Below are 24,988 nucleotides of genomic sequence, written 5' to 3'. Positions count from 1 at the left end.
CCTCTATACAGAAAATGACCACAAAAGCAGTAGCTGTCCATGCAGACTGGCGTGGGCATATATTCAAGGTTCAAGCATCACGAACAATATTCCTGCCAGGGTTGTGATTTCCCGAAGTGGTGAACAAATCTTGGTCTCATTTCAGACGAAGCAACATATAATCTTCCATCACTTTATATGGTAGCTGTATTCCTAGGAAATTTAATGTGTTTTAAATCTGTGCAAATTACTTTGTGTTTGCATGAAAATGGAGTTGGTTCCTAGGTAACGTTATTAGTAAGATTCCCTCCTTCCTGAGTGTCAGACAGACCTTTGAGTCTGGTAGATCCCAGGATGCAGCTTCATTGATTGCCTCCTGTGTTGTAGGACGTATAGAAACCCTGGACCTCCCCTGTTGAGTTCACTGCTCTAATCAACTTCCTGTTTTTTGAATGTTCATGCACTTTCCTACCTCCATACCTTCACCTGTGCCTTGTCCTGCATGGTAACCCTTGCCCTCATCTCTACCGTGCACGAACCTTTCTTTACTGTGATGGCTCTGCATCAAACTCCAGTAATCTTCAGACTCATATTCTGCCTTCAAAGGTGGTTATTTGTGTGTAGAACCCATTTCACTTCCTTAATTCCTACACTTTATAATATAGACCATTTTATCTCCTCTTGGCTTCTAGCACAGAGCCTTGTATATAACAGGTAACCAGTAAGTAGCTGTTAAGCAGAGTTACTCTCAAAGCTTCTAACAGAATCTAAATGCATCTGAGAGACTAAATCCATTAAAACTTCTTTTCATGACTTGATTTTCTAGATTCTTTTTTTTTTAAGAGTCTGGATTTTATTTTATTATTATTTTTTAATTTATGATAATCACACACACACACACAGAGAGGCAGAGACATAGGCAGAAGGAGAAGCAGGCTCCATGCACTGGGACCCCGACGTGGGATTTGATTCCGGGTCTCCAGGATCGCGCCCTGGGCCAAAGGCAGGCGCCAAACCGCTGCGCCACCCAGGGATCCCAATTTTCTAGATTCTAATGTGCCTAAATTTCTGTGGGAAACATTGCCTTTGAAAAATAAAAGCAAGGTCAAGGTTGTATATAGTAAAATGTCCTTAGAATATTAGGTAGTTGAGGGGCACCAGGGTGGCTCAGTCTGTTGAATGTCAGACTCCTGGTTTCTGCTCAGGTTGTGATCTCAGGGTCATGAGATCAAGCCGAGTCAGGCTCTGCACTGTGCATGGAGCATGCTTAAGATTCTCTCTCTCTCTCTCTCTCTCTCTCTCACTGCCCCTCCCCCCTGCACACATGTTCTCTCTCTCTCTCTCTTGCTCTAAAATTAATAAGTCTTAGAAAGAGTATTAGGTAGCTGATTACAATTTTGGGTTGCTGCTACTATGTCACTTAATGGGAGTTTGAAAGTTGGTCCTTTTATTATATCCTATATATAGCCTTTACTGGCTCTTTACCTAATTCTCCCTGATAATTTCCAGAATCTAAGGTCTTGGGTCCGATATTGTGAGTAGAGTAACTCAGTATTGGTTATGTCAGGTTTAATGTGGGTGAGGAACAAAGAGCCTGGGGGGAGATGATGCATGTGCGCACTGCTGGACCACCCAGGGTGGTAACTGTGGTCCTGAGACAGCTACTTGGTGTAACAGAGCTGCCGAAACTTCACAGACCATGTAGATTGGCTTCTCTTTCTCCCCAACCCTTTGTAACATGATCTATCTTTGCATTTTGGAGAAAGAGAGTAATGCTTTGGATCATACAAAATGTTTTCTATATAAAATCCTGAAAATGTATAGGAGACATCTGGTGGTAAATATCATTATCCCTTTTGGGTTGAATATTTTTAGGCTGCTAATCACACATATACCTATATGTGTCAGCTGTACAGCTGTGAATAGCACTCATTGTTCCCAACCCCTTCCACCTCCCCATCCCATTAACATATTCTAGCAACGATGGAAACATTTTTGCTTAATCTGAGCAAATTCCTATGCTCTAGGTACTCAGCTTGAAACTGATATTCTTAACGAAGACTCAAATGTTTTGGTCTTTTCGCTTCTTGTGGAAGTGTTCATTGCTTCCATCAGTTTAAAGCCATGTACACTTGTCCTAGATGGAATCGAAGAACTGATTGGCATTTATGGGATTTCAGGACAGAAGGTAATCTCTTTTTAAAATAATACCTATTTTACTGCTGTTTTATAAAAAGAAAACCCCATAATTTAGAATGTATGTAACATCTTTCCATTATGATGCATATCTGTAGCCATAGCCAGCATGGCTTATAGTCACTGCTCTATGTTTTATTGAACAAATCCTTCCGTGGGGACACCTACAGCGGGTCAGGTGCCCTTCTAGGAAGTTGGGGAATATTGATGCATGTAATTCTCTGAAGAACCCTATGAAAGAGATCATCATCCCTGTTTACACAGAGGGGGCTGAGTGTGGAGATGTTAGGTGACTTACAGAACATCTGAAGATGATGATAGACTCGACATTCAGATGTGGGTAGTCTGGTTCTAGACACTATGGCCTTTACTCCAGCCTGGTTCTGCTTCCCTCCCTATTTTATGCTTTGCTCAAGCATTTATTGAGCCCCTAGTATTTTCTTACTTTGTATATTTTGATTTGCCTCATCTACACTGATTTTGCACCTACCAAACTAGTTGCTCTTTGATCCTGCTTGAGGCTATATTGGATCAATATACAACTTAGTATCAGTCATTACTTTGTGAAGCATTCCCTCTAAAACTTAAAAACACATGTAATTATAAATTATGTAAGTCATCTATGTTTCTCATAAAGAAAATGATAAAGAAGAAGGAAAAAAATTCGGTATACTCATAGTCTCACCACTGTTCACCATTTTAGAGTCTAGCCTTTTTTCTATGGATATCTATATATACTCATTGATGCTTATGTAAGTAAGTCACATGCCGTATTGTTTTATAACCTGCTTTTTAACTTAATACACAGCAAGCACCATAAATTCAACAATTATTGACCACTCATTATGGGAAAAGCATGTAAGCAAAGTCATACATGGTCCAGCAAACAGAGCTTTCACTCTAGCAGGGGATGGCAGCGTTAATGATGCTATTACACAATAAGCATAAAATTGCAGCTGTGACAAGTGCAAGCAAGGATCAGTATGTAGTTTGGTGAGAGCCTCTAATGAAGGGATTTGGACTTTGGAGGAGGCTCCCTGGAAGAAGGACTCCAGGCAGAGCACTGCATGGGGAGGAGGGACTGTCCAGGCTGTTACCTACACCCGTAGAGTGCAGTGGTTCAGAGCCTGCCTGGGGAGCCAGACCCTTGGTGTCAATCCAGGCTCCGCTGCTTGCTATCAGAATGGATTAGATATGATGGTTAGCCCCTCCTCTGCCTTTCTAGAGTATGTATGAAGTAGAGAATGTAGAATCTAGAGGGTTGTGCAAAGGACTGAGTGATGATATGGAGAAGCCAGTACCATTGAAAGAATACATTATAACTTACATTTCCCAAGAGAATGAGACATGCCATGTCATACAGGGCCCCAGGGGGAAGTATTGGATAGCCAAGAAGCAAGAGACAAGAGCCAAGAGAAGGCCAAGGCCAAAGCCTTCATGGGGTCTCCCATGGGAAAGGCAGAGTAAACCATTCAGGATTGGCTCGTTTGTATAATTCTGGCAGCTGTAGTGGCAGAGGGGCTGTCCCTGGTTGTCTGGTCACCAAGCCCTGGCCTGATGTGGGTCAGAGTGGATGAGAGTCAGGTAGGAGGGCAGGTGGGAGTGTGGCCTTGGATTGGCTGCTCTGCACGGGACAAGCACATTCCAATAAGCTGTCCACAGCCCCCAGGAATTAACGTGTCTCAGGAGGAGCAATGTCTCCGGGGTCTGTAAGGCTCCTGAGAGATGTCAAACTATCAGAAGACACACAAAATAGAAATCTCTAACTAGAACAGCTAGTGCCTGAAGGCATACCCAACACAGGGCCTGGCTCAGAATAAGCAGTAAGCATTTGATAGTTGCTCTTTTGATTATTATAATAGTTGATATTATTACTCAAAGAGGGGTGGGAAAGGCTGTTAAAGGAATGTAGAAAGATCTGATTAGGTGTTTATTTTATTCCCAAATAAAGCCATATAACTTATGATAGCATTGCTATATAGAGCAACTCCTCAGCATAAAACAATATTCTCTTTATCAACCAAATGGTTCAGTTTGTACTCTTAGGTTTCCTTTGGTCATCACTGTAGGTCCTAAGTGATGGGATTTGTCCCATCATTCTTAGGAATTGGGACAAATTCTGATTTGGATTACAAATCAGATTGTATTTGGGATTTGTCTGATTACTTGCTTACAAGAACCTCTTTTTGGAGGTTGCACATGTACTATCAAATTCATAACAGATGGGTGATGCAGTCAAATATAGTTACGTGGAATGTACGTGGTATTTTCTTATCACTGTATTGCTTATTACCCTTAACCCCAGCCTAGCCCTCACCCTCTACTTACTCCCTATACTCCAGCTGCTCTAAGTTTAAAAACCATCAGAAAAATAGTCTTTAATGATTTCAAATGTTGTTGACTTTCTCCATCAGGCACAGAATTTTTCTTGGCTGCCAGGCTCACTGCCTCCTCATTGCAAATTTATCATGAGCACCGTCTCCTCCAGCCTGTCCTATAAGTTGCTGTGTGCCCGCCTGGATGTGAAGACAGTGGAGCTCCTTAGTGTAGGAGACGAAGAAGTGAAACTAAACATCTTTAGACAGCATCTCTTTGTTCCCAACAAAGACCCCCTCTGACAGAGCAAATGCACTTTGAGGAAGAAAACAAACCCGAATCCTTTAAAACTCACAGTCCTGGCAAACGAACTGAGAGAATGTAGAATCTACCGAAATGAGTATCAGTGTCTGAAGGAGTACTTGGAGGTGGTCTCCATTCAGGAGCTCTGGGAATTGATTCTGAAACGCTGGATTGAAGACTATAGCTGGACTTTTACGCCAAAAAGGGCCAATTCAGAAATGGCGGCTTCAGGAGAAGGTAAGCCTTGGCCAGTATTGACAGCCTGCTGGAGTGCACAGGGAGAAAGATGTATGGTAGACCACCCGGGGGGGGGGGCTTAAGGGTAAGGTTATCAGAGAAAATACAGGATGTCCAGCTAAGCTGTGATTTCAGATAAAGAACAAATAATCTTTGTGAAAGTATGCCTCAGTTATTGCATGGGAGATACTTATACTAAAAATTAGTTGATAAATAATTTTATTAGAAGTGTATCCCAAATTCTTGCATGCGCTATACTTATACCAAAAATTAATTTGTTGTTTATCTGAAATTCAAATTTAACTGCATACTCTGTGTTTTTATTTGCTAAATCCAACAACCCTGTCTAGGGAGCTCTGTGCTGACTGTAAAGAGAACACTATGAGGCACATTTTTCAGGAGCTAAGAGATGGACCTTCATTACTTCTTCTTTTTTAAAGTTTTTTTTTTAAAAAGATTTTATTAAAAAAAAAGATTTTATTTATTCATGAGAGATAGAGAGAGGCACAGGCACAGGCGGAAGGAGAAGCAGGCTCCCTGTGGGGAGCCCAATGTGGGACTCGATCCCAGGACCCCAGGATTATGCCCCGAGCCAAAGGCGGACGCTCAACCATTGAGTCCCCCAGGTGCCCCTTTTTAAAATATTTTATTTATTTATGAACAAGACAGAGAACGAGAGAGGGGGAGGAACAGAAGGAGAGGGGCCAGCAGACTCTGCACTGGGCCCAGATCCCCACACGGGGCTGGATCTCAAGGCTGAGGTCATGACTTGCGCAGGAACCAAGAGTTGGACGCCTAACTGACTGAGCCACCCAGGCGCCCCTGCTTTTATTATTTCTATAACTCAATTCTTTTGAGCCTATAGTTCAAATGATGGCAGAAGCTAATTCAGTTAATCTAGGTTTATTCCATCAATTTAGCTTGTTTTCAGACAACTCAGGGTGTTTTTCAGGCAAGGGAGGACTTGTGTCCTTCTTGTGTCTCTTCTGGGTTGAGCTCAAATCCAAGGGCCTTGATGTTGGGTGTCCTTGGTTGTCACTGTCCCTGCTGTCTTCCGCCGAGGTGATTATGGCCCCAGATGGTCCACAAATACCGACATGCCTCCCTACAGTTTTGGCATCCACTAGGACGCCCCCGTGTTCCCATCTGGTCCTGGGTTGTTCTGTCTCTGCTGCCACCTGCTGCCACTTTCCCTCATCCTAGTGAGGAGGCTCTCCTCTGCTAACGTTTGTACCCTCTAGAGCCTACAGTCTTGGGGGGCACACAGTGTTCCTGACAGACAGCATTGGTTGCCCTCTGTACCCTTGGAGATCCTGGCCCTTGGGCTCCCCACAGCGACTTCTACTGCCTGGTCCTGGGGGCCTCAGGAGAGCTGCGGAGCTGCTAGCTTCCAGACTCCCAATGGAAGCAGAGTGCAGGCCTCTGTCTGTTTGGTGCCAGGTGCATCCGTGTGGTGGGTGCTCTGTGCCCACTCACAGCCGGGGTTCAGGGGCGGGCACGGCCCCTCCATAGAAACCCTTCTGAGCAGCTTTGTTGCTTTCTTGCCTCCCTGTCCCTCCCTCCTCTCTCGCTTCCGTCTTCCTCAGCTCATCCTCTGTCTGAGTCTGTTGTTTGTGGTTAAGAGATTTATTCCACTGGTGGTGAGGAGTCCATCCTTTGATATTCAAAAGCCCATCTTTTGAGAAGGAAAGTTTGTTCTCAAAGCCACTATCTCTGCAATGAGTTTCAAAAGGCTTGTATGCCCAGGGTCACTTCATGTTCCTGACTGCTGGAAGCAGCATGGCTGCCAGAGCTCCAGCCATTGCATTTCAGGCAAGAGGAAGGACGAAGAGAAAAAGAAGGGTTTGCATTTTCTTTTAAGGAGCTTCCCCAGGTTTCCACCAACATCTCCACTATGTCCCCATAACTTTGTCATTTGGCCACAGCTAGACACAAAGGAAGCTGACAAATAGAGGTTTCAACAGGTGTGTTGCTACCATATGGGCATGAATGAAATGCATGGCTACCCCTGGCAGTTGGTTTTTTGGCCCTGCCATTTCTAGAAGCCTCTGTCTTCATTGTTTTGAGAGCCAATGCCGAATGAATCTCAGAGTCTAGTGTTTGCCTGCAGTGGAATCGGGATCTGGAGGGCACAGCACAGGGCGGGAGGTCTGAGATGCCCACAGGTGACACTGAGGTCATGGTAGGAGAGTGACCTCACCGCATCCTGTCCTTACCTCACTCCCAGGCCTGTGTGCCGTTTGACGGAGTCTACCTTTTCCTCTGGCCATCACCATGACTTCTGTTATAAACAGTTTGTCATTCAGAGCAAGGACTTTAGAATCTGACAGAACTGGCATGACCTTGTCAAAGGGGCTTAACTTTCTAAGACTCAAGTTTCTTACCTGCAAGCTGGCGATGGTCACAAGTGCTGACCTCGAGGGTATTAGGAATGCTAAGTGTGCCTGATGGAGGGTGCTTCATAAGCACTGTGGTGGCCATGACAGCCCTGTGCCACAATTTCCAGCCTATCCAGCTCCATGGGAAGCATGTGCTGTCCCTTTGGTGGTGGCACCCTGTGAGCCATTGTCTGTGGCTCTGGCAGGGTTCAAGATGGTGGCCGGCCTGTCAGTCCCATAGTGAGTGGCCTGGACCGGGAGGTCCGGCCAACCTGTGACAGCATCAGAACCCTTGCTACTTTAAGCCACTGAAACTTTGGGGTCACCTGTCCATGCAGCATAATCTGTCCTGTCCTTACAGAGACTAGCACTGCAGAATGTCAGCCAGTAAGTCTGCCTGTAAGAACTGTGTGCACAGAGGAGGCTGCAGTCCAGCCCTTCCTCACGTTCTCACAATTGGAGGACCACTGGGACTGAGTCAGAAGGTTTGAGTCCTGTTTTCTCAATCACATGCTAGCCAGAGGCCAGCCACTGGGTCGCTCTGGTTTTAAATCATTTTGTTTGTCACTTGGGGATTGTATCAAGTATGGTCTACAGACAACAGGACCAACAGGATTATATCTCTGTGCATCTGTGTGTGTGTGTATATCTCTCTAAAGATCTCTGGGAAAAGGTCATGAGGGTTTTGCTTACATGATTATGAAGATTGGGAAGTCCCAGGATCTTTCTAGAAGCTGGAGACCCAGGAAAACTATTGGTAGAGTTCTGGTCCAAGTCCAAAGGCCTGAGAGCTGGGGGGGGGGGGGGGGGGGCACGATGCTCCAAGTTCTAGTATGAGTCTGAGGGTCTGAGACTCAGAAGTGCTGAGAAGTCAGGGACTCAGCTCCAGCATAGAGAAAATTCACCTTCTCTGCCTTTTCTCTGTTCTGGCCCTGGGCAGATTGGGTGATGTCCATGTGCATCGGTGAGGGTGATTGTTACTCAGTCCACCCATTCAAATGCTAGTCTCTTCAGAGATACCCTCACAGACACACCCTGAAATACTACCTAACCAGCTCTCTGGGCATCCCTCAGCCCAGTACAGCTGACCTGTAAAATCATGTGGGAAAAATCACAGATCTTCATATCTCACGAGGTTATTTTGTAAAAAGGTAAATTCTGTTTTCGATGACAATTTTTTATGTACTTTAAGCTTTGTGTTTAATACTCTAAATCTTGGAGGCAGGATAATATTTGTTCCAGTTCTTTTCTCTCCCATTCCCCAACCCCCTTCCCTATTTATGGTCTACAAAAATGCCCTCACTGTACCCGGTGGAAGAGGGGAGTCTCCTCCTTCCGTGGGTTTTCAAAGTGCTCCACTGCCACCTGCATGAGGCTGCACATTGTAGGTCAGCTAGCACGAAGTCTCTACAGCCTGGAAAGCATTTCAGTGGAAATACAGGATGGTTATGTGAACAACAGGCTCCCATTTTATTACAGCTCTTGTGACGAGCTGGGCTTGGTGGGGCATCCCACAGAGCGTACCATTCATCTTGCAAGAAAAAGCATCAAGCAGAAATTTAAGAATACTTCTATTTTACCTTTCAAGAGCAGGTATCTCCAAGCTTTTAATGCAATAAAACCCCCTTGTTTTTAGGAAGCTCATTTCTGGTGGTATGATCTGTTGGAATCACTTCTCTGGCAGTGAAAACATAGTAATCTTGACCATAGCATTCAATTTGTCATTAGTCTGCTCAGCTTCCCCTTGACATGTGAGACCCAAGTGCAAACTAACTTCTCCCAAATGTGTTCCCTCAAATATTTGAAAGTGCTTATTTAAGTGGTAACCACGAGTCGTATTTAAAATAGAAAAAAGTACATTACAGATACTTCTTTGGGAGCCGGGGAGACGGCATGAAAAATGAGTGGGCTCCCTAGCTTTTCAAAATCTGGGCCAGTGGTCGTAACTGTAACAAATTCTTTGCTAAACTCCAAGGATTTATAAGAAGATACATTTTTAATATTCCAGGGTCTTTTCCAAGCTGCCTTTTTATTGTGTCTAATTATGGCCACAGATATGATCTGCTATCATGTTTTCATCCTAAAGTCAGACGCATTCCACTGTCCTTGATTATTCAATAGGTGTGATCACTCCTGTCAGAGAAAGTAGTCCATATATCTTTGAGAATCCAACAAACCACAGGAAAACACATTTCCACCGAATCTTAGTCCGATACTTTCAACGGCAAACCACTTTCTGGAGAGTGTACGAGGAACTGCCCTGGCATATGAAGATGAGCGGCTCCTGGGGGGACTTGTGCAGCTCTCTTCTCTCAAGTCCTAGGTAAGGCTCGTCCTTCTTATGTGGAGTTGGGGCCAATTTTGTTCCTCCCCTCCTGAGCGCTGTGTTTATACCCACGAATCCCTTAAGCCATGAGTATTCGTTCCTTTACTCCTTCCATCACCTGCCAGTTTGTGGGCAGGGGCCCCTTATGTGGCTCCACTCCTGTGGCTTATGGGTTCTCAGTATTGTCCCATTTGACCTTCCGACTGCAGAGTGTTCTTTTCCTTCTTGACTTTGCATGGATTCCTTTCAAAGTGAGGAGGATTCCAGAGACAGGAGGACTCGTAGCTGGGGAGGATAAAGAACAGCTCCATGTTCTCTGGCTAGACCCTCTCAATTTCCTTCCTTCCCTTTTTTTCTCCTCCTCTCCGTACGTACCCCTGCTTCCTTCCTGTCCTCTTGTGCCCGCTCAGCAAATGTGTGTCATCGACTTACCCTGAATCCCAGCTCGTGTGGGCTCCGGGGGTGCAAGAGCGAATGAGGTACAGCTGGCTCTAGCGGGGGGTGCAGGTGGAGCCATAGACAGCTGCACACGGGGTCAGGGCTTCCCCAGAGCAGAGATGTGCAGCTGGCAAGCCTGGCAGGTTTGGGGAGCCTGCCAGAGGAGGGGGACTCCTGGCAGAGGAGTGGCAATGGCTTTGATGGCTTAACAGTGACAGTCTGACATTTGCCTGGTGACCTACCAAAGAAAGATGTTGTGGTTAAGGTGTTTCTGAATAGGCTGATGGAATGGGGTGAATAGAAGAATAGCTTCCTTCAAGGCACAAAACACTGAAATGACTCACGTTAATACATTGCATTGCAAGCATCACAGACTTCATATCAAAGATCCAAAACTCAAGCTTCTGGACAAGGCTGCACCTCATCCACTACTGGAGCATGTTATCAGAAGTTGGCTATGATGCTGCTGGGGCTTATGTGTTCACAGTGTCTAAGATTAAAGCCGACAGGTGCCATAAGGTGAGGAGGAGATGTTCGCTCTCAGGTACAGTGAATCACTATGTGTTGATGGTCCACTTTGCTGGGATGTACTGTGGCTAAGAGTCACTGTTCTCCTGTTTCCCCACGGGGTTCTGGTCATTCCCTTAGACCTCCCTGAGTACCCCAGCTTAGGGCCATAATTTCTGAAGATAAGGAAAGGAGAATAAGTGTTAGTTTTGAGGTGGCTCCTCTCTCTCCTGCTGTATCTGTTCCCTGAGGCCCTGTCCTTAGCCACACTCCCGACATCATTCTCCTTGATCTGTATGTCTGGCCTTGACCTCCTTTTGGAGCATCGGAGCACGTGCTCTGCACTCAGGACCAGCAGGACTGTCACTCCATCAGCGACTTTCCCGAGTGACCAGTTGACACTTCAAATGAAATAGATGCAAAACCTGAATTATTTCAGATATTCCCTCCAAATGAGTTTCCTTCTGTGTTCCCTCTATCCTAAGACCCCCCTGGGGCCCCTCACTCAGTCCTGGAAACATGCACTTACTGTCAGGGGTGGCCCCCATCTGAACTGCCACATCTGCCTGCTGGTTTGGGTTTGGACAGCACTTTGGTCAGTACTTCTCCTCTGAATTCTCCATAGCAGGCCTCCTTGCTGTCTATCCTGCTCCCCATATTTCCTGGCTTATTAGGCAGTAATAACATTCATTAATTCTTTCAGCAAATAGTAACTGTGCACCTTCCCGGGCCCATGGACTCACTGGGTGCTGCCCACATACCAGTGAACTAAGCAAACTAATTCAAAACCAGTTCAAAAATGAATCCCTGCCCTCATGTTTTACCATGTAATGATCATAATAACAGATTCTGAGCATTTGGCATGTGCCAGGCTCTAACTTCAGTACTTTATATGTATTTTGTTTAATTCTAATAAAATCTCTATAAGATGACTAATATCTTGGTTGAAATGAGGGAAACTGAGTGTTGGAAAGGTGAAGTAAGTTGCCCAAGATCTCCCACATAGTTAGGAACGGATTTGGGCTATGTCAGTCCTGTATCCCTTTTGGTCCTTAACCATGTAGCCTTTACCTGTATTGTTTGTTTGTTTTTTAAAGATTTTATTTATTTATTTGAGAGAGAAAAAGGGAGTGCACACACGAGAAGAGGGCAGGGCAGAGGGAGAGGGAGAAAGAATCTCCAGCAGACTCCACACGGAGCGCAGAGCCCGATGTGGGCCTCAGTTTCCCGAGCCAAGATCAGGAGTCGGACACTTAGCTGACTGAACCCCCCAGGCACCCACTTTTACCTGCATCCTTCTTGCCATGTATGAATTATATAATTTTGGAGTTTCCCTGATCCACTCATCAACCAATGTAGGAGGACCCAGTGCATCCTTAATTGTATCAGCGCTTAGGGACGTGGGGTGTGGGCAGGTGCGGGGGAGGCGTGGGGTCTGCCCCCAGGGATTGGGGTGTGGGCAGGTGGGGGAGGCGTGGGGTCTGTTCTTAGGGACGCAAGACATGGGCAGGTGGGGGGAGGTGTGGGGTCTGTGTTTAGGGATGTGGGGCGTGGGCAGTTTGGGGGAGGCATGAGGTCTGCGCTTAGGGACGTGGGTTCTGCACTTAGGGATGTGGGGTGTGGGCAGGTGGGGGGAGGTGTGGGGTCCGTGCTTAGGGACTGGGGCTTGGGCAGGTTCGGGGGGTGCTGGGGGAAGCATCATGTGTCATAGGAAGGGGGAAGCCAACCACAGATGAGCCTTCCAGGGTGGGGCGAATGTCCCTCCTGGTGATGTGTGCTGCTTGTCATACGTGGTTGTTGTGGCGATGAAAGGGGCTGGGGGCTGGGGTGGGTAGGGGGAAAGCACCTAACAACACAGCGTGTGAGGGTTTTTTGGCTGCAAGTGAGCCTAGTCAGAATGTGGCCCCTTGAATGGGCCGGAGACATGTGTAGACCTCTGTGCTGCTGCTGTCTGAGTGTCTGCGGGCTGGGTGCTGCCCACTCTGGGCCCTGGGGGCTCCTCAGCAGGGAGTCCTGGCCCCCAGCCCTGGTTTGACAGCTTCCATCCTCCTCACTCCTCACGTCCAGTCATGGGCACGTCCTGCAGATCTTATTTCCATGCAGCCTCGCACATCATCTCCATCAGAGCCAGCAGGCTCTTGTGGCCTGTTGTCTTATCTCTACCTTGGCTGGCAGAGTCAGCCTATGGCCATCTGGGGGTGGGGGCTCCCTGGAGTCCTCCTGGGGGCTGTGTAGGTTCACTGCCCACCCCCCCGCCTTAGGGTTGCTGAACATAGAAGTCACAAAGTCACAAGACAGACTGCTTGTCACCAAAGCAATAGAAGATTCATTGGAACAGGTTTGATTTCGGCAGGAATCCTGTGTGACAATCCTGGGAGGCATCCCGGTAGCCTGGCTGGCTGTTAGGCCAAGTGTGTGGTCATTGTCCCGAGACAGGCTGTGCTCCTAGGGTGCTGCCCCAGGACAAGGCCCACAGACTGGAACGTGCTTTCATAGGAATTGTTTTGCCGACTGCGATCTCAGGGGTACTTGCTAGCTCACCCCTGTTCCCTCCTAATAAATAGGTGTGGGCAGGCAGGCTTGCCCTGGTACCTTCTGACCGTGCTTCCTGAGTGCCTGCACTGTGCTGTGGAGGACAGGGTGGGTAGGCTCCCTGCTGGATGGAGCTCATGCTGGGGTGCAAGCCCAGGTGTGAGACTGTCCCTGCTCAGGAGGCTGTGGCAGCTCAGGGCTGGGAGCTCAGAGCCAGGTCAGGTCCCTGCAGAGCCTGGGGTTTGGCACCCCCTGGTGGCAATGACGAGAACCAGAGCCCTAACTCAGGTCGGTGGAGAAGATGCCACTTCTGCAGATGCCTGCTTGCGGGCCTGCCTGCGCACCTGCCGCCTGGGTCTGTCCCCTTGCGGGATGCGTCCAGGCCGGGTACATCTCCCAGTGAAGGAGGTCTCTGAGCCTGGGCAACCTCAATGGTCGGGCCAGTTTTTATAGATCATCTGGGACTTGATAAACTTGTTTTTGGCTGGAGTCCTGGGTCACATCAAAGTGGAGAAAATCCATTTCTGGCTGCAGTTGCATTTTTAGAGGAAGTCAAACATCAAAAGAGGCTGAAAACCTGCATGTCCCCATCCTGACCGATGGTGGGCTACCCTTCAGGTGGCAGGTGTGGCGGGTTGCGGACAATCATTTCTCTTTTAAAGGCAGAGGGTAGGGATTCCTGGGTGGCGCAGTGGTTTGGCGCCTGCCTTTGGCCCAGGGCACGGTCCTGGAGACCCGGGATCGAATCCCACGTCGGGCTCCCGGTGCATGGAGCCTGCTTCTCCCTCTGCCTGTGTCTCTGCCTCTCTCTCTGTGTGACTATCATAAATAAATAAAAATTAAAAAAAAAAAAAAGGCAGAGGGTAAATGCAGTGCAGTACAGGATCTTGTCTGGAGATTGTAGCAAACAGGACAACATCAGCTTTTCATGACTAATCTGATGCGTTGCCCTTGATACCTATGGAAACTTCTCAATATTTTAGATAGATGAAACAAAATGGTTTATTAAAAGCAATTTTTAAAATAGCTCTACAGAAAAATTAAAAGAACAAAAGATGCAATTTACAATGGCCACAGAAAGTATGAAGTATCTAAGAATAGGTGTAACAAGAAATGTGTAGGATCTCTGTTTTTTAAAAAAGCTTTAGAATTATAGAAAATAAAATTTTAGTACATAGGGAGATGTACCATATTCTTGGATGGGGCAACTCAAGGTTGTAAAGCTTATCAGTTCTTCCTCAATTGACTTATATACATAAGACAATTCTAATTGAGATCCCAATGGGATTAAAACATTTCAAAATGATTTTAAAATTCTTGGAGAAAGAAATATGTGAGAATGAGAGTTTAAAATAATGAGAGCAATTTTAGAAAAAAAATTATTTATTTATTCATGAGAGACACACAGAAAGAGAGAGAGAGAGGCAGAGACACAGGCAGAATAAGAAGCAGACTCCCTGCAGGGAGCCCCACGTGGGACTCAATCAGGATCCCAGGATCATGACCTGCACCAAAGGCAGGTGCTTCACTGGCTGAGCCCCCCAGACACCCTCTACCCCTCAGTTCTCATGCCTACCTTAGGTGCCTTTGCCTGGATGGCCGCTGAGGACAAGAGTCTTGGACTCTGGCCCTTAGCGCACTCTCTCCCTTGGCCCTGACTTAGTTTTTGCTTTTGGACTCCAAGCACTGTATGTGTCAGAGCCCTCTGGCCTCTCTGCTGTGCTGAGGGCTGCAGCCTCATCTACTGTGCTCGGTGTTGAGAACCAACAATGCTGCCTGACGGGCAGCAAGTGCTCAATAAGTGTTTATTCTGTGCACAAATGGCGATCCCTGAAGAAGCTGGCAGAAAGAAGGCAGGAGTGTATTCCATGTCCAGAACAGCAGAGGGAGAACAAGGGATGTCCTTGTGTCAAATACATTAGATGCAATGCTTTGAGATGAGGCAATAGTGAAATGTCAGATGCTGGAATATTGGGGAAGAAAAAGTCTGAAAGTGATGGCTTTGCAGTACCATATATGGAATCTTCAAGTTCTAGAATTTTTTATAACACACACACACACACACACACACACAGGCACACACACACCCTGTGTGTTCCTTATTTGGTTCTTTTAACATTTTATTCTTTCTGTTAAAGCCAGTAATTCAAGATAGTTACAACAGAGGGCAGAACTGTGCAAGTAATTTTAAACGCATGTTTACTCTTGCCTGAAAATCATCCCCAATACAAACTCCTGAAGTATATGGACTGTGCTATAGAAAGAACTATTTTGCATTCTAGTTTTCAACATTTACCTGTCAAGATTATTTAAAAGCATTATTTTTCATGTCATTGTGTGAAATACCTGGTGATACATGTAGGCACTAATAAAAGCCAAGTGCTAATCCTTTGAGGAACACTGAAATGTGGCTAATGTCTTTATAAGTCCTATGTCAGGATTAGGTGATGGCTGTTCTTTATTCCTTCCCAAATATGCTTCACCTTTCTTTCCTATCTAGTGCTGGAATGCAGGCTTTTTGAGGTCACCACCATTAACAAATGCCGATTAATGTTCTTTATCGGGAAATTTCTGAAGCTTATAGGCAAGACCAAGGAAGCAGAAGGGCTATTCTTGAACATCGAGAACATGCTAGCACAGGTAAAGTGGAAAATCACTTTAAATCCTTCAAATGCCCTTCCTTTTGTGTTAGATATTTTCAGATATTATTTACCTTTGTTCCTTTATAATCTCATCCACTAAGAGAGGAGTTAATGATAAATAACAAATGATAAATTAATTATGTTAATCAGAGAGGAAGCCGACTTTAATCCATACCCTGAACCGTAGATTAGTGTTGACAAGTAGTAGATAGATGGGATCCAAGAGGTGAATTTTTTGGGGGAAAAAAAGGGAATGTTGATAAAGCAAACAAAACAAAACAAACCAAAAACCAAAAAAAAAAAAATAAATAAATAAAAGGAATAGAACAGTGGGTTGAAAGAACTAACAAAAGACTGGTTAAGGCCTTGGTTATGGTTTTAATTGGTTGTAATTTTCACAAAAATGTTGGGGAAAGTTGATTATCTTGTCTCAATAGTGATTGACTTTTTCTGAAATATTAAGTTTTGCCTTTGTTGAATACAATGAAAATTTTGCTCATAATACATAACTAACTATGCATACGAGGACATTTAACTGGCCTTTAAAAAATTATAAATTTTCCATATTTCAGTAGCATGTGTAGACCAAGAGTAGTATAACTAACCAGAGACAAAGCTGTTTTTATTTTAAAACAAAGACCTTCAAATTTTTCTAAAACATTGCCTCTGCCCCAGAAAGCATTCTATCTAAAGAGGTTAATAAGACTTAACATGGCAAGTCTCCTTGTGGCAGAGATCATGCTTGGTCACCAATGTTTATATCCTCCGTGGCATATTACAACCTACAGGTGCCTAATAAGTGAATTGGTGGATCACTTTGAATTTGCAGCTACTCCGCGTCCTTAGAAGGCAGCACAGAGGTGTGAGCAGGGCACTGCATGTTTTCTGGCAGGCCAGGTTTGAAGTGCTTTGGCCCTCGCTGCTGTGTGAGCTCGGCAAGGGTTCTGACCTCTCTGAGTGTTGAGGATCCCAGACCTGGCTCCAGGGGTTGTTAACAGGCTCAGGAAAGAAAGGACATAGAGCACCTCTCAGCCCGTGTGGCACACAGTGAGGTGCAAGACCTGGAGGCTGTTTGTTACTGCTGGCTGTGGGGGCAAGGTACCTGAGGCCTTGCTTCCTCACAGTAGGGCAGCTTGATTTCAGCGACCCTGAGCTCTTCTATCTTCCCAGGAGTGGAGTCCAGCGGTTCTCTGTTATCCTACCGTAATTCTGGAAGTTCCCCTGAGCCCCCAGGTTTTTTCCTGCGAGGTCCAGGTGTTCATCCCTGACAAGTGTCTGCGTGGGGAGCACCAGTTATTTTCTGAGACTGTCACTGAATTCACGTAGTCATTCACTCATTCACCCACTCCGTGGACGCTGACTGAGGGCCTTGCCTGCCCGAGCGCTGTGCCAGGATTTGGGATGCTGGCAGGAGTGAAGCAGGCACGCTCTCTGTCTGAAAGGAGCTCCCTGTGTGGCCGGAAGCCGCTGAGAACACGCAGAGCAGCAAGGGAGTGTGGCCCGTGCCATACACGGTCGCGGTCGTGGAAGGTTCGACGGCTTTGCAGGAGGCGCGCCGGAGCTGGACACTTGAGGGGAATTTCTGTCCCTGAGGCTCCTTTAGGAGTCGTCAGTCTCAGGTTCTGTTCTCAAAGTATTTTGCATCAGTGGTTCGGGACTAGCCACTATGGGGACTGGTCTGGGAGTATCCTGGGGCCCTGGAGGTACTTCCCAAAGACACTTCTGAAGCTACTTTGGCGATAACGGCTTCTCTGAAACAGGTGCCTGTGGCTCCTGACCTGGTTACTCGTGATGTACGCGTCTGGCATGTGCAGCACATTCAGCTCGGGTTGTTGCAGGAGTTGCAGGCCGTAGTTTTCTGCAGGGAGGCAGTTGTGCTCCCCAGGAGGCCGTGGCCACAGGGGACACAGTCGGGTGCTCACGACCCGGGGACAGGGGCACCGCCGCACACCCTGCGTGGGGAGGACCCCTCTCCATCCAGTGGCACGATGCTCAGGCTGGGGAGCTGATTGCGCCCAAGCGCTTGTTGGGAGCATGGGTGTCGCTGCCCGCCACGCGGGTGGTGAAGGCAGATGATTTTGTGAAAGGGCCTGTGGTTACGGGTCAGAAACCTCCTCGTGAAGGACAAGGCCCGGAGCAGAGCCCTGGAGGCGGGGCACCCCCGGCCTTCCCCATGCAAGTCACGCAGGCTTCGGACACTGATTGAACCTGGGGAGCCTTAGTTTCCCCACCTGCAGTGGAGGAGCAGTGGCCCCTTGTTTTGTGGCACGTCTGTAAAGACCCAAGACGTCACGTGCAGGGAGCACGCAGCTCCATACGCGGCAGCTGGTGCGACTGTGGACGGTGACCAAGGAAGACCCCTTCCTGTCCTGAGCACTGCTGACCAAGCCCACGAAGCTCTACTTGGGTGCGGGGTCCTGCTGCAGCAGGGAGCAGCAAGGGACAGCCCGGAGGCAGCAGGGGACAGTCCAAAATTCCAGGGATGACAGCTGTGCCCTGGGGGGAAGCTTGACAACGTGCCTGCATGTCCAGCTGTGTACCCCTGTCACTGGCCCCAGGGCAGTGACACCCAGGCTGCAGGGCGGTGCGGGGCTAGGGTGCTAGCTTTCCTCCCCCCGGCTTCTGCCCTCCTCGGCCTGGCTGGGGATACGGCCCGGCTGCACCTGAGTCTGACAGGTGTGGGGAATCCGGAGGGGAAGAGGAGGGACCCTGAACGTTCCCTGTCCTGAGTCTGCAGGTGGGAAAGGAGGTGCGGGCAGCACCGTCAGCTGCTGGGGGGTATGGACAGAGACAGGATTGCTCACCTGCGGGGCCTGGAAGCCCATGGGGAGCACACCCGTGAGTGACACGGGGTCTTGTTCACACTTGGAGGGACACAGGGAGGAGGGGCATGTGAATGCGTGAGGGACAGAAGGTCCCCCCTGAACCAAGGAGGATGTGCTGCTCAGGGGGCTGCACAGACAAAGACTGCTGAGTGGGGGTCAGTGGTGACCCCCAGACATGGAAGGGGTAGATGCGGGGGTGCTGAAGTGTGGGGCATTTGGAGTTGACTGTGTGATGCTGACAGGGAGGACAGCACGTACTGAGACTAGTCTGAGAAGCTTGTTGGTGATAGCATGGCTTCAGGTGAGGTTTGATCCAGGACACGTATGTATGTGTGGAACAGGAAAGGAGCTGGGAAGATGGGCAGACTGGAGATGCCAGCGGGGACTCTGTGAGGGGGACAGGTCTCGGAAGGCCTAGGGAGGGACGGGTCCTTGAAAAGGAGGCTGGGCATCCCTTCCCCTGAGACACGCAGGAGGAAAGAAAATGGGTGAAAACACTGTGAACTTGAAATTCAAAAGAAAAGTGTGAATGAGGTATACCAGACTGTAATCTCCTAGGATCCATCTCCCCTTTCATAGTAAGTGATGTGCCCCTCTCCCGGATGGTTAGCTCAGTGAATGGTTGGAAAAAGAGCCCACATTTCTCAACTTTCCTTGGAACTGGAAATGAGCACGTGCCTAAGTGTGGGCTGGCCAGAGTAAGTGGGAATGGTGTGGACAGCTTCTAAAGGGTTTTCATGAAGCGAAGAGTCTGATCCCCTTCTCTTTCCTCCATTCTGCTGGTGGGATTGTGGATATCATGGCCAGAGATGGAGCAGTCATTTTGCAACAGGAAGTATCCTTGGGAATGGAGGTCAGGCAAGGTCAAGCCACAAGGTAAAAGGAATCTGAGTCTCTGACACTGTGGTGTGTCTGCAACTCTGGGCCACCCATTTCCTGACTGCTGCACAAGAGAGAAATCAAGTCACTGTTTTTGTTTTGTTCTATTTTAAATATTTTGTTTATTTAGTAGAGAGAGAAAAGAGAAAGCCGCAAGGGTGGCGGCGAGGGCCAGAGGGAGAAGCAGGTTCCCTACCGAGCAGGGACCAGAAGTGGGCCTGGATCCCAGGAGCCCAGGACCATGACTGACTGAAGGCTGACCCTTAACAGACCCAGCCACCCAGGGACCCCTCAAGTCATTATTAACCTGGGTTCTCTGTGACTTGCAGCCAATCATGATGCGGGCCAGTATCTGGGGGCAGTCTTCAGGGGTTTGTCATACAGTCAGCCTGGAGTCTGTCTCTGAAGTGGGGTGGGAAGGATGAGGCCTGGGCCAGCTGCTGAGAAGGGTCACCTTTATAGGTCCATATGAGGGGTGCGTGATGGAGCTGGAAGCCTATGGCCCCGGGGACCCCTAGCACAGCTGGTTGCCTCCAGGGCTGCAAGCTGACCTTTTTCCCAGTCCCTTCCTGGGCGGTGCCTGCACCAAGCTGCGGGGGTCAGTGTGGCAGGGGGAAGCACTTTGAGCAGGTGCAGGGGAGCTGAATTCACACCCAGGAGCCGGGCGCAGTCGGGCCTCTGCTGGGCAGGCACCAGGCTGTGGAGGAGCCAGCGAGGATGATCGCTCATTCGAGTAGGGCCAAACCCATGCACAGATGTTCTTGTTGATGTCATGTTTTCTTTTTAGTTTTAGATTTTATTTATTTATATGAGAGAGAGAGAGAGAGAGAGGGAGAGAGAGAGAGAGCACGAGGGGGCAGAGGCAGCAGGACGAGCAGACTCCGCTGAGCATGAAACCCCACCTGGGACTCAATCCTAGGACCACCTGAGCCAAAGGCAGATGCCTAACTGGCTGAGCCTCCCAGGAGCCCCAATATCACGTTTTCTGACATGAGATGCTACCAGTAAGATAACTCATCACTGACTCTCATGTCTTATACTGGACTTTTAGAAGATTATACCCAACGGATGTGTTCCCATGTGCTGAAAACGTTTTGGGAGAGGAGTGATTTGGAGTCACGGAGTGTAAGTGCCACCGAACGAAATATGCTGCAGCGGCAGATCCCTAAACAAGTTGTGTACTGTGCTAACAGATGTCTGGTCACCCTTGGATTAAGGGCCACATGGATGGTATTGTTGGGTGTGCATGTGAGCTCTAGAGAGTATATCCCCTGGGAACTTCCACATGTGCACAATGTTGTGTTGTTCTTCAAAACTGTTTACTACTATGAACTATAGCCTCTGAAAACATTCTCCCCAATTTATTTTTGGTTTACACTGTTTCCCCATAAACGTCTCACAGCATTTTATAAATATTTAAATTCCCTAAGAGAAGAAGGGGTGCAGGCATGGCTGCTTCTGCGAGGAAGTTGCTGGTGGGCATTGGGCTGCGGTGCCAGCCTGGGGCTGTGTCCCCTCAGGAGGGCATCCTTTCTTTGCAGAGCCAGGCCCTGACACAGGTGCTTCCCACTGTGCAGAATGCGACTCGAGAGTTCTACCTTGAGGTTGGGCTGACCCACGAGGGATTCCAGTGTTTCCAGAAAGCCTGGTCCAACCTCATGGAGTTTTCACCTGGCGACATCAAAGACAATCAAGACGTCGTGAGGCAGAAAGGTTGGCAGTTGGGGCGGGGGCCTGTGTGTGTCAGAGCTGGGCTAGGTGGGTCCCCAGCAGCCCTCATGGGGGCTCCGTGCACTGCGTCCTGCAGGGGGCATGGGGGTGACCCGTGAGCATCCTTGGGACAGCCCAGCCTCTGGGGACCTTGAAGCAGACTGGGAGGCAGGGAGGCCGGGGCAGGGCAGGGGCCTCAGGATGGTGGGAAGGGGGCTGGGGTGGGGGGCCGGGGTTTCAGGGTGGGGGGGGTGGGAGGGGTGGGGGCCTTCCCACCACTGAGGCCTGCCCCGGGGCTGGATCTCCCCTCCCCGAACTGCGTGTCCTCTAGACGCTCCTGAGCTTCCTGGGTCATGTCCTTCATGTCACAGGAGGGAGAAGGAGGGGACAGCTGAGGCCTCCATGGTGAGGGGCTGTGGGAGTGCCCGGCCCCACCGTGCTGCTCAGAGACAGACTCAAAGAGTGTTTGATGAGTGAAGCTATTAGGTATTTTTGAAGCACTGACTCACGGTCACACCAAAGCAAAGGATGTGAGACTGACACCATATTTAAATGGCTGCGTTAATTAGCTGCTGTTGCATTGAACAAACCACCCAGAATGCAGCCGCCCCACAATGGCTCCCTGCTCACAGGCCCACAGATGGGGGGTCCAGGCCCAGGGGAGCTCAGAGTCAGGCTGGATGGGGCATGGGTCTGAGATGACCTGGTCTCTGGGGCTTCCCGCAGATGTCTGGTGGTCATCCGGCCAAGGTGATGGGGTGCCTGGGCACACGTCTGTCACCTCACAGCCCGGCTGATTCCCTCGGTGGGCATGGATTCCAAAGGAGGGCAAGCAGAAGCCTGTACAGGGCACTCACCTAGGCTCACAAGCGGCACAAACCCTCTTGTGTTTCAGTCGGTGGTCACAGCGCATCACCAGGCTTCATCCATGGGCAGAGCAAGGGGCTCCACCCCTTGGTGGAGGAGGTGCAGGCTGGTGGGAGCGGGGGGTTGCTACTGCCAGCTACAGGATCCAAGGCCACCAGCAAGCTCCCCACCCTCCCTAGATCTTATCTGTAAACCCATTTGGATAGTAGCAGTTGTCATTGCTGGATGCATGTTATGTGTAAGGTGCTTTGTACTCAGGAGCTTCCACTCTCAGACTCACCTCACAAAGTGTGGGCGGCCATCTCCACTTTATAGTTGAGAGTCCAGCTGGGCTGCTTGGGACCCCAGCAGCCTGTGTGTAACAGCTCCTCAGTGCACAGAAGCCCTGGTGGTTGACATTCCTGGAGCTGTGGTCCTCGGGGCAGCTCCTGTGTAGCTGCTGCTGATTCTTCTTTTTAAAGATTTTATCTATTTATTCGAGAGACACAGAGAAAGAGGCAGAGACACAGGCAGAGGGAGAGGCAAGCTCCCTGCAGAGAGCCCAATGCGGGACTCGATCCCGGGACACCAGGGTCATGCCCTGAGCTGAAGGCAGACACTCACCCACTGAGCCCCAAGGTGCCCCTACAGTGTAGCTTCTGAAGCACAGCTGTCATGGGCATTCTGGGGCATCTGTGAGCTGAGGAACCCAGGGTGGGAACCAGGAGGCCTTCAGAAGGGTTTGGGGACTGGCCTTCCAAAGCCAGCAGGACCCTCTAAAGGGCAGAGCTCCAAGGAGCTGGGCAGCCCTTTGCCTGGTACAGACACATGTGACCCTCTACGGAAGTCCAATCAGTGGAAGTGGTGGGCCCCTGCTGGAAAGGGGTGCTTGGGAGTAGACCAGCGTCTTTAGTAGCAACCTTGGTGGGAAACCCCTGTAGTTTCAGTCTTCGACAAGGGTCAGGCCAGGATTCAGGACCCAGTAAGCAGGTGAAGGAGGAGGGGTGAGGGCTCCCAGATGCCAGAGCTCACACACTTGAGAACTGTTCATTGAGCCGCTGCATACCAGGTGCCGTCCTGGACAGTCATCGGCTCTGTCCTCTAAGGGAGGCAACACATGACACACAATCATTGCAGGTTGGAGTAAATGCAATGAAAGACACAAAGGAGATGCAGGTAGAGCATATGCAGGGGGAGAGTCTGCTTCTGAAAGGTTTGAAGGCTTCTCTGGCTGAGCTGTATGGTCCTGGAGGGGGAACAGCGCATGCAGGGCCCTGAGGTGGGAGGGGCAGTGCCTGTGGTAGCTGTGGAAAGAGCCTTCCTGAGCAAATGGCAGGAGGTCCCTGGGCCCAGATTGTGTAGGGCATTTGGCCTTGGGCCTTGGGCCAGCATTTGGATTTTGTCCTCTGTGAGAGGAAGCCTTACAGGGTGGGTATGATATCACTTGATCTCTGTTTTGGGATTACTTCTGTTGCTTTGCAGAGAATGGGCCCCATGGGGACTGAGAAGGGACGCGGGAGATGGGGTACACGGCTGTCCATCCTGATGCCCACGTGTCAGGTGTGAGGCCCTGGCTGGGGCTGGGGGTGGAGAGCAGTGGGCTTGGGGCAGTGAGTGAGGTAGTGTTGACGGTGGGAAGGCCCAGCCTGACCGGGAGATGGTACGCCTCTGTCATTACAACTGAAATCTCGATCTGCTTCTTTTTGCTGCTACCAAGGCAGTTCTAACACCTTCCGGGAACATCGTGAACGACTTCTTCTCTTCCTAATGGAGTGTGGCTCAGAGAGCACTTTCCAGCATTCTAGGAGTCAGAATATACAATACTCAATAAAGGAACCAAACGGGGGGCCTTGTGGAAGGTGGTGTGTCTCTAAGAAAGCTCCTTATTACTTGGGTTTATGGGGCTTATTCCTGTGCCTCTTGCTGTAAGGCTGGATGATTATTATTTTTTACTACAAGACCGTTCTGGGTCCTTCGGAGGACTTGGGCACCGCAGTGACAGCTGGTTTCACTACATCCGTAGTCTTACTTAATTTCTGATCTACTCATTTGCAAAACAGCCTCAGAATTCAGGTTCAGTGCATTGTCTCAGCTCCTCAGCCTAGTTGCTGCTGCGCAGGCACATCGTGGCCTGAAAGCCGATCCCGCTGCAGTCCAGGCCAGTAATTGATCTATTAAGGAAAACCGGCAACTTTGCCGTGGGCAGTGATGAAGCAGTGCTGTTAGGTGCCCCGCCTATTGACATCTCAACTCTCACAGAGCATCACACCCCAAGCATCCTCTCCTTTGCCGAAACGTATTCCCCACAGGCAGCGTACTGAACAATCTGGCAAAGTCGGGCCGGAGACTACTTGAAAGAACATCACATCTGGGAATGTGCTACTGAAATTTCCAGCCTGCTGTACAACAACCCCCGAGACCAGGCGACCATGAAATACACCAAAGGTGTTCTCATGTAAACATGTGTTTTTTTCTTGAACAATCATTCTTTCCTGTGCTAGTTTTCCCCATCAAGGTCAATGTTCTCAACCCACACTTGTGAGTCCATTTCCTGCTTGACAGGGTGAAGAATGTGGAACATTAGCATTTCTGCCCTCAACTTCGGGGATTCTCCAGCGGGCTGACTCTGCCCCTCAGGGGCTCTCTGGCAAGGTCTGGGGACACTTCAGGTTGTCAGGACTGTTGCTGACGTTGGGTGGGTGGAGGCCAGGTGGTACGAGCTGGTACAGGACACAGGATGGCCCCCATCGTGCCACCTGCCTGACGCCAGCTGGGGTTCAGGTTAGTGCCTAGCCTTTAGTAAAGGAGGCCTTTTTTTTTTTTTTAAAGATTTATTTATTTATGATATATATATATATATATATATATATAGAG

At 48.9% G+C, this 24,988-nt stretch overlaps 1 protein-coding gene and 1 long non-coding RNA gene across 2 annotated transcripts; one reads left to right on the top strand and one right to left on the bottom strand.

Moving 5' to 3' along the window:
- The first annotated feature begins 1,996 nt into the window (after window positions 1–1,996).
- LOC119868364 (putative tetratricopeptide repeat protein 41) lies at window positions 1,997–24,988 on the top strand. The gene is given in 8 exon segments (XM_038558870.1): window positions 1,997–2,167; window positions 4,590–5,031; window positions 9,531–9,732; window positions 10,539–10,717; window positions 15,713–15,852; window positions 21,100–21,271; window positions 24,424–24,451; window positions 24,453–24,988. Coding segments are annotated over 7 exon segments (861 nt in total). The 5' UTR covers window positions 1,997–2,167; window positions 4,590–5,012; the 3' UTR covers window positions 24,574–24,988.
- Window positions 20,897–22,405, bottom strand: LOC119874565. Its single transcript, XR_005370733.1, has 2 exons — window positions 22,126–22,405; window positions 20,897–21,229 (listed from the first exon to the last, which is right to left on the bottom strand). It is a non-coding gene; the product is annotated as an uncharacterized LOC119874565 (long non-coding RNA).

The sequence above is a fragment of the Canis lupus genome, chromosome 15 (genome assembly GCF_011100685.1).
Source record: "Canis lupus familiaris isolate Mischka breed German Shepherd chromosome 15, alternate assembly UU_Cfam_GSD_1.0, whole genome shotgun sequence".
NCBI lineage: Eukaryota > Metazoa > Chordata > Mammalia > Carnivora > Canidae > Canis > Canis lupus.
The sequence above is the reverse complement of the archived record's forward strand: the minus strand, read 5'-3'. Positions and strand labels throughout refer to the sequence as shown.